At 51.3% G+C, this 9,975-nt stretch overlaps 1 protein-coding gene across 1 annotated transcript in view; it reads right to left on the bottom strand.

The window, feature by feature from the left end:
• The window catches only part of TESC (tescalcin), a 54,775-nt gene that overhangs the window by 18,975 nt on the left and 25,825 nt on the right, over positions 1–9,975 (bottom strand). The window contains 1 exon segment of the mRNA XM_059409899.1: positions 6,180–6,249. Within this exon segment, the coding sequence (XP_059265882.1) occupies positions 6,180–6,249 (70 nt within the window).

Consider the following 9,975-nt stretch of genomic DNA (forward strand, 5'->3'; position numbering starts at 1 on the left):
AGACTTCATCAAGTCCCTTTAGAAAGCTCCGTCCTGCTTTGGGGACATCTCAGCACCCTTCCCACCCAAGGGACTCTCCTGCCTGGCTCTCCCTGTCACCTGTGTGGACGGGAGGGACCGCTCGGGAGAGGGACCACCCACTGTCGCCTGGGGAGTTCTATGGATTTTCTTTGTCAAATGAACGTGCACCAGGCGGGCTGAGGCTTCCAAGGGAGGACTCATCCTCATCAACTCTCGGAGTTCATTACACACGGACAGCAAAACAGCAGAGCCTCAACTCACCACTGTCGGGAGTTACTTAAAAAAAAAAAAAAAAAAAAAAAAAAAAGACATTTTTAGCTATGTGACGGGTTAAAAGCAAAGTAAATGGGTTACAATTAAAAGGCCTTCCTTAGAGAAAAGCGATATGATCATTGTGGGCTCTGGGTTTTCTTCAAAGCGGGGAAGACCCTCCCTAGGTAAACCCACCCAAAAATAAATCCTAGATGGTGAAGAAAATAGCTATCTGGGGGCTCCAGTTCTGCTTTGACCTTGTCTTCTTCAGCCTCAATTTCTTTCTTTTTTTTTTTTTAAAGATTTTATTTATTTATTTGACAGAGAGAGATCACAAGCAGGCAGAGAGGCAGGCAGAGAGAGAGGAGGCAGCAGGCTCCCTGCTGAGCAGAGAGCCCGATGCAGGGCTCGATCCCAGGACCCTGGAATCATGACCTGAGCCGAAGGCAGCGGCTTAACCCACTGAGCCACCCAGGCGCCCCCAGCCTCAGTTTCTTAATCTGGAAGACGGGATAACGGGGTGAACATCACGGGGTTCCTGAGACCCGTGGGACTGGGCCAGTGGGCGCACAGCCCTGTGCGTGCACGTATTAGCCCTAACGGCCGGCCACCGGGGCTCCCACGCGCGTGCTTGACTGGGAGACGACCTTGAACGTCATGTCCCCTGCTCAGCTCGGAAGCCTGCTTCTCCCTCTCCTTCTCCCTCCTCCCCACCCGCCCCCCATGCTTGCTGGCTCTCTCTCTCTCTCTCAAATACTAAATGAGAAAGAACGCAGCTCGGCGATTTGGTGTCCATCAGCACGGGACCCCGCTCCCTTCCTGTCTACCCCGTACGTGCACGGCTCTGTTTACTCCAGGATTCACTCCGCGTTCGGCGGCTGATGAACCTAAAAATATTTCTGTAATGTGGCTCGATCTAATCAGACCTCCTCCTGGCCTGCATCACCCTGAAGGATTCCACAGCATCTATTTCTGGGGGGTGGTGAGCCGGCCACCGTATGCCGGGGCCTCACCCATTTGCTGTTTAAGGCACTTGCCCGGTGACTGGCCCCAACTAAAGACAGACACGGGGCCAAGTGGCAATTACTGAATTTCTCTCATGATGAGAAATTTCCTCCTATCTGTTCGCAGGGTCACTTAGGGGCAGTGCTTCCCTGCCGGAAGGAAAGCTCTGGGGGGACAGAGGTCTGCACAACATCAGTACCTGATACGTTTATCTAATGACCATTTTCTATTCCAGCATTTCTCCAAGAGGACTCAGAGCTCACTGTTTGGTGGTCACAGAGGACTTGGGTTTGGGGGGTCCTGAAACATATACAATTTAGGAGGAGCCCTTAAAGAAAAAGAATGCAGCTTTATTGGTTTTCTTTTTTTAATCAGGTGCTGGGCACACACACACAGCGGGGTTCTGAGATAGCAGCTCCCGTGCCTCGGACTGAAGCCATGCCTGGACACCCTCAGATCCTTTTCAGAAGGACGAGGGACCAACCAGACATGGGCAGGAGATGGTGGGTTAAACTTAAATCTCTTCTGGCGTTTCTTCCCGTGGGATTTTTTGTTTTTTAAGCTATAGACAATTTATCAAAGTCACCAACTCAGAAATTCAATTCTTCGTTACTTTGTTAATGCAACTGATAAAACTTACTAGGAGTCTATGTTTAAAGCCTGCAGATTTAAATGGTCACTTTGAAGGGGCTTTTTGCACTCGAGGTGTCCACCCCTCCCCCCACCCCAATTACTGCCCCACAGGATCCTAAAAGGCTCTCGGGGCACCTCATTCTCTGAGAAGGCAGGGCAAAGAGTGCTACCTCGCACAGCCCTCGCAGGCTGTGGTGCCGGGGCCTCACCCAGGGGACCCCAGGCGATGCTTTTCATGAGGCTCAATGTTAATGAGGCCAAGTTCCCTTCCCTGCTCCAAAACCCCAGCATAGCCCACAGCTCGTTGGATATGCCCAGGATCAGAGAGGTTGAAGGCTCAGCCCAGGGTCACTGGAGAAAGCCTTGGCAGTGTGGAGAAGGTACAGGGGACCAGATCCCAGCCCCCTTCTGCCCTAGGAGGATGGGCAGGAATACCTAGGAGACCTGTAAACCTGCCCTATCACCCTCCCCAAGTCCTAAAAGACACACTAGGAACAAAGTGGCTCTGGGAGGGGGCCCTTCAGGCAGGCCTGTTTGCCTAAAACACTGTGGTCTATCACCTCCTTCCCCCTGGGCTGGGCGGTCACTGTGTGCAGCTGCCACCAGACTCCCAGCAGGGGTTATGAGACACTGGAGCTAGGGCTTCGGTGATGGGAGATTACACACGCCCACCCCGGCATGATGGGTGTGGAGGGTCCTCAGAGGGCAGAGCAGGGAGACTGAGGGCCCCAGGAGGCCACTCCCAAGTTACAGCAATGCCCGCAGCTTCCTTACAGAGGGCTGTCAGCCCTGGGCTCAGATCCCAGCTCCTCTATGTAGAAGCTGTGTGCCTCGGGAACAGACACAGCACCTGAGTCTGACTTTCCCATCTATAAAATGGGAAGAACAGGCGTTCAGGTTTCAGAAGACTAAAGTAACGTGCTCCAGCTACACAGCACACAAAACACAGTCAATTAAGAAGCATTTACATCCACGAACATGCCTACGAATGAGGCCCTGGATAAAGTCTTCCCCGGGGATTCGCACCCCCTGTGGAGGGACACAGCGTTAACAAGTCTCACGGATTCCACACTTCATGGCTCATACAGAACATTGGCAAGAAACTCTCTTTTCTTCCTCATTACTTTGCTCTCCCCCATTCATTCAACTAAGCAGTAGTGGTCCTCCCAGCACCTCTGACACGTCACCAGCCCAGGACACAGCACCACGGCCAGGGACAAAGACCCAGTTCCTGGCCCTCATGGGGCCTGCTTGCTGTCCGTTATGGCCACAGTTACGGTTCTGCACCGTCAAGGGGGGGATGGGGCACCCCAGGAGGAGGCGGTGGGAGTGCAGGGGGGGAGGAGGGTGATCTTGGAGGAGACGAGGTCCACAAGGAGATCTCCACAAAGTCAAAACCAGAGACCGGAGACCTTGGTGGACCCCAGCTAAGGAAGACAGACATGACCTCAGGGCACCGGGGAGCCCCGAGGCTGGGAGCAGGGTCTGCTCCCCGGAACCAGGCAGACACACTCAGGGCTTGCATGAGGCCAGGTGGGAAAAGCATGACGCGTAGGATGGTCCTGGGGGTGGGTGCGGAGGATGGGTGGGCAGAGCCCACGGCGCGTGTGCCCACAAGAGCCGCAACACGGGCCCCCCAGGGTCTGCAGGGGTGCAGCCTCCTCCCACCCAACCCAGAGGGGCTCCTGGGCACCCTCCTGGGTGCTGGGGGGTGCTGACCGGTCCGTGACCACGCGTGCTTGTTGGAAATGCAGAGTCTGGGCTTCCGCTCCAGACCTGTGAGTCAAACCTGCGTGATTACCTGGTTCCCAGGGGATCACACAGACCCATCCACACTCGCTGTCCCGCGGGGAGGCAGAAACCACGGTGTGTGGCCACAGGGAAGACGGAAGGGGCCCGGGGAGCCTGACAGGTTGCTGATGGGGCAAGGGCATCATCGAGGTTGACTTCCAGAAGAAACCCCGCTGCTGCTATGACCGAAAGGCCAGCCTGGATTGAGGCAGAGGGATGCGGGGCGGAGGAGAGAGGCTACAGGCTTGGGGCGAGAGGAGGCGGGGAGTACCGCACAGACGGACACCTGAGCCCCGGGGGCAGGAGGCCTCCGTGGCCTCCTCTGCTGGGCGCTTACTACAGCCCAGGCCGGGCGCTCAGGGAGCCTGTGGCACAGGTGCTGGGTAGAAATGCAGAGTCTCGGGCCCTGCACACTAGCCAAAGCCAAGCCTGCATGAGGAAGGTTCCCGAGCGATCTGGGCACACACAGCCGCTGGGAAAGAGCGTGTGCACAGCGCATTCAGTTCGTGTTTCGGTGTGTCCTTGCAAAGCCCAGGAGGGGCCCCTGGGCCACACGGGGCTCGGATGCTAGAACCTCCAACTGGGAGGGGCTCCGTGGACATCAGAGCCGCCTCCTCACACGCCACCTGTGCCCCCCACCTCCGCTCCAGCCCCAGGAACAGACGTCTGCCTGTCGGCCCCTCAGCGTGGCTCTGTGAGGCCTCAGCAGCGGTAGGAGGACAGCCCGGCCGCCCAGTGCAGACAAACGGGCTCGGAGTGGAATCTTCCAGCAGGCATCCGCTCACGGCCCAGACCAAACCCTGACGGACTGTGCTTGCTTTACGGGTGATGAGACAGGCTCAGAGACACAAAGCAACTCACATCCATTCACACAGCCCCTGTCACAGAGGATGTCAGTGCAACTGGTTTCCCAAGTGTGGATTTTCTGCTTCCCCCAAGTCTAAAAATCCTATAAACACATGCAGAAGTGGAACTCAAAAGCTCTCAACAGTCAAGACCCAGAGACCCCCTGAGCACAGAAGCTTGGTCCAGGCCTGGGGGCATCACTTGTTGGAAAATTATCTTGAGAAAGGAGGCCCCACGTTCACATGTCACCCGCCGTAAGCTGCATTCACCGGCACAGGTACGAGCACCCGGCACAGAGCACGGGCCCAGAAACTTCTGATGGAAGGAGGGGCAGCGGTTCCCTTGCCACTTCCCTTAGACCCCCCGGTGTTCCCACCCTGCACCTGCTCCTCAGCCCACCCTGCCCTGGGAAACCACCCCCCCTTCCCCCGCCCCAGGCTGAGGACCAGGCTCCACTCCCTCACAGCTTGGGGGCAGGGGAGGACGGCCAATTTGCATCTCTAGCCCCGGCCGTGGTGATTGGCTCGGACTCAGACATGTAACACTCTCAGCCAATGAGAAGGGAGGTGGCTTTCTGCTGGGCTCGCTCTCCCTTCTCTACTGGGCTTAGCAGGTGTCTTGGATGGAATTAAAGATGCCACCTCTAACTGGCTACCATTCTGCCTTGGATATAATCACTGAGACAGGAGGCCACAGGAACCGTGAGACTCTAAGCTCTGGGAATGGAGGCTTTGAAAATACAAAGTATGGGATTAACAACATGCTTTTGTTCAGACAGACAAGGGAAAGTGGATATTTCATCTGTCACTTTCCATAAAACTAAGGTGAAGATTAAGTCTGTTCACTAAGAGAAAGTGTCCCCTAAATTATTCAAATGTTTGTTTTGAACTTCAAAGACTATAACCTTCAGACCTTGAATATTTATTTTAGGAAACTACATCTGTTAGATGTTGTGGTAGCATGCTGTTTACTTTGCATTGGAAACTCTGCTTGCTACAGTCTGACTCCAAGCTTCCTGGCCAACTCTGTGATGACCCAACGTGCTAAGTGGGACGTCTCACTAACCTAGTTCCAGATAACTCAACCAGCATCTAAGACTGAACACACTCTTCTAGGAGAAGGAGTATAGATTAAGGCATTCCCCTTAAACCTACATAGCTTCTACAAGATTAGCATTAAAAACACAATGTAGGATGGCCAGTTTCCTTGATAGAAACCAGGAGCTGCTCTGACCATCTTGCCTGAGGCTGGAATGGACCGCTGAGAAGAAGCAGAGTCAGGAGACATTCACCAGACCTTCAACATCGACCTGGGATTCTAAGCACAGAGGCCAGGAGCACGTCCCATTTGAGGAAGTCAGGGCAAGGCAGGCATGGCGGACTGGCCATGTCTCCACTCTGGTTAGACACTCCTGATGCTGAGAGAAACAGGTGTGGCTCTAGACTGGCTCTAGAACATCTCATCTAGAAGGGACCAAAACAATCACAACAACTTCGGGTTTGCTGCAGGAAATGGGGTAACCCAGGAGCTCTTCTAGAGTCACTGCACACTCAGAGAAAGAAAGAGCTGGAAAGAGAAATCGTCAAAGGCCGTGGACATGCCCAACGCCCGAACCCAACCGCAGACCTTACCGAATGGTGGGCTGGTCTCCGCTGAGCTGCTTAAACCGCCGGTGCAGCTGCTCGATCTGGTCTGAGGAGACTGAGAAGCAGGGGAGGGGAAGGAGGGGGGGCGAGGAGGGGGAGAGAAAGACAGGAAGACATCAGTGACCCCCGAACTTGGAAGCTACCAGCATGAGGCTGGTGACACTCTTCCACCTTCCCGTTCCACCGTTCCCCTGCCCTCCTCACTCGGCCAATACCGAGCAGCACCAGAAGAACCACCCTACAAAGGGTTTCCCAGTCTTCCTGGCAAGGCACCTCTGGGGTTATTTGTTCTGATCCCCTTGGCGATACAACTTGGGCTACTAACAGCAGCCCCCAGGACCGTACCAATGGGAACCAGGTCATTTGCCCCTTCCCCAGCCTGCTAAAGGGATCCCAGCCATTCTTCTGACTTCCTCCCCTCCCACTTCTGAAGACAGGCGTCTTCCTAGATGAGCAAGGGGCTTCAGAGGGTCAGTCTCATATGGCGAGACAGAGGAGTATGGAAGGGAAAAGTGGCTCAGGCTGGTGCTGGGTGATTTGGGAGACGCACAGGGAGACACAGGAGGAGAATCTGGTGCAGCGAGGGAACTAAAAGGAAAAGAAATAGGATCTGGACAATTACGCTGTACATGATGTATGATCTCAATCATTCTAGAAAACCTACATGCCGGAATTTTTCTTAAGAACCCTTTCAAAGCCAGTGGGCCATGTTTCTTCCACAGATGAGACGGGCCCTAGTACATTCCAAGACTCATAATGGTTCCGTCCACACAGGGCTTATCTTATGAGATGCACAGTATGAAACACTGACCTGCATCTTTCCCCTGAAGCCCCAGCACAACCCTGTAGGGGAGGAGATACCTTTCTCTCTGTCTCCTAATCTGAGGCCTGCAGCTCAGAGTACTTTCGACTGCACAACTGGGCATCAGTGGAGCTGGGATCCATCTCCCAAGCCTGCCCTCACCTGCTACTCAGTATCTCCTGTCTGCCCATATATTTCAGCATGCAAGGCCTTACATTTGATTCCTGGGGACTACATACAGTTCAGGCAGAACCTTCCCAACGGGGGCTGGACTGATAAACAGCCAGCCCCCTCTTCCTTCTTTCCAATGCTTTCCCTGCCTTAAACACCTTTTTTCCTCTTATTACAGAGGCAGCTAATTTTGGGGACCAGCTGGTCATCTCATTTCTTGTTGGGATTTTTTAAAAGAATTTTTAAATTTTATTTTCTTTTTAAAGATTTTATTTATTTATTTGACAGACAGAGATCACAAGTAGGCAGAGAGGCAGGCAGAGAGAGAGGAGGAAGCAGGCTCCCCGCTGAGCAGAGCACCCGATGCAGGCCTTGATCCCAGGACCCTGGGATCATGACCTGAGCCAAAGGCAGAGGCTTTAACCCACTGAGCCACCCAGGCGCCCCATGAGTTTTTAAAAAACATTTTATTATTTATTTTCCAGAGAGAGAGCGCACGAAAGTGCACAACCAAGGGGAGTGGTAGGCAGAGGGAGAAGCAGGCTCCCTGCTCAGCAAGGAGCCCAATGTGGGACTCTATCCCAGGACCGTGGAATCATGACCTGAGTTGAGGGCATACATTTAAAAACTGAGCCACCCAGGCATCCCGTTTAAAGAATTTTTTAAATCATCTCTACACCTAGTATGGGGCTCAAACTTACAACCTCAAGGTCAAGAGTCTCATGCTCTACTGACTGAGCCAGCCAACCACTGTGCCTTTTTTTTTTTTTTTTTTTTTTTTGGTCTCAGGCTCAGGTTGTGTCGCTTCAAGAATCTGCAGCTCAGAATTCTCCAGCCTCCCTAGAAGCTATTGTTGCTGAGAAAATACTCCTTATGACTGCCAACTGGTACTGAGGCTTTGCTAAGTGCTGGATGTCCATCTCCACACTGTAGCTCATCTCTTCCCCATGACCCCCTGGGATAGGACTGTATCCCTATTACAGATGTAGAAACCGCCCCTTGGAGAGGCTGATAACTACCAAGGGCAATTACCAGCTTTCTGGAGGAGGATATGGCCATTTACAGCACACGCGTCTCAGCAAGGTTGTGTGTATACTCGACCACCTTGCAATTCCGCTCCTGCGTACGTACCCAAAAGAAACACACACCTGTGCTCATCAGAAAATGTACAGATGGAGGTTCATGGCAATACTATTTCAACAGCCCTAACCTGGAAGCTATCAAAACACCCAGCAATGGCAGAACATAAAACGTTACAGTGTAGTCACACAATACAACAGGATACAGCAGTGAACCAAGAGAATGTGTTGTAACTTGGGTAAGTTTCAAAAACACAAAAATGAACGTCTGGATGGTTTGGTGGAGCTTGAGACTCTTGATCTCAAGGTTGGGAATTCAAGCCCTACATTGGGTACAGAGATTACTTTGAAAAATTTTTTAAATCTTAGGGGCACCTGGGTGGCTCAGTTGGTTAAGGGATTGCCTTCAGCTCAGGTCATGATCCTGGAGTCCCAGGATCAAGTCCCACATCATGCTCTCTCCTCAGCAGGGAGTCTCCTTCTCCCTCTGACCCTCTCCCCTCATGCTCTCTATCTCTCATTCTCTCTCAAATAAATAAAATCTTAAAAAAAAATTTTAATCTTAAAAAAAAAAACCACCTTAAAAACAAGCAAAAGAAGTCAGACAGGAAAGAGCATGTACTCTAGGATTCCAACGAAATAAAGTTCAAAAACAGGCAAAACTCATCTATGGTTTTAGAAGTTGGGATAGAAAAGCTATATTCAGGACGATTCCAACTATAGGACATCCTGGAAAAGGCAAAACTATGAGGACACAAGAGAGATCAGTGGCTGTCAGAGGTCACAGGGGTGACGGATGAATAGAGTAGAAGGTTTTCATAGCAGTGAAAGGATTCTGTAGGGTACCACTGTGAGGAATGCCTGACAGTACATATATCCAAACCCACAGAACCTACAACCCCAAGATGGAACCCTAATGTACACAGTGGACTTGGGGCAATGATAACGTGTCATGTAGGTTTATCAACTATATCCCACTCTGTTGGGTGGTTATTGATAATGGGAGAGACCAAACTTGGGTTGGGGTGGGGATACACGAAAACTATACTTTCCCCTGAATTTTGCTATGAACTTACTAAAACTTCTCTAATAATAATGATGATGATGACATCCTCTAAATATTTTTTTTAGAGGGGAGCAGGGGGAAGAGAAAATCTTAAGCAGGCCTCACACCCACGGCAAGCCTGATGTGGGGCTCAATCTCACGACCCTGAGACTGTGACCCAAGCTGAGACCAAAAGTCGGAACACTTAACCAAATGACCCACCCAGGCACCCCTGTCTTAATTTTCTAAAAAGAGAAGTCAGTATAAGAGTTACCCCTGAGCGGAGAGTAGCAATTTGAATGGGATAGGAGGGGGCCCTCTGGGTACTGGGAATATATTATTTCAAGTTCATGATAACATTTGCTCATGAGTGATACACTTTTCCATACATGATACCACAATAAAAGGTTTACATGCAAAATTCAGTAATTTAAAAAAAATCAGTAATTCTACTTGACAAAAATTTGTCCTAAAAACAAAAATCCAACAAGAACAAAACATGAATATATATAAATGTACTCATTTTTATATTCTTTTTTTTAAAGATTTTATTTTTAAGTAATCTCCATGCCCAATGTGGGCTCGAACTTAACAACCCAACCCTGAGATCAAGAGTCGCAAACTCTACGGACGAAGCTAGCCAGGTGTCCCACCTTCGTATTCTTTTTTTTTTTTTTTTTTTTT

This window comes from Mustela nigripes, chromosome 8, assembly GCF_022355385.1.
Source record: "Mustela nigripes isolate SB6536 chromosome 8, MUSNIG.SB6536, whole genome shotgun sequence".
Lineage (NCBI taxonomy): Eukaryota > Metazoa > Chordata > Mammalia > Carnivora > Mustelidae > Mustela > Mustela nigripes.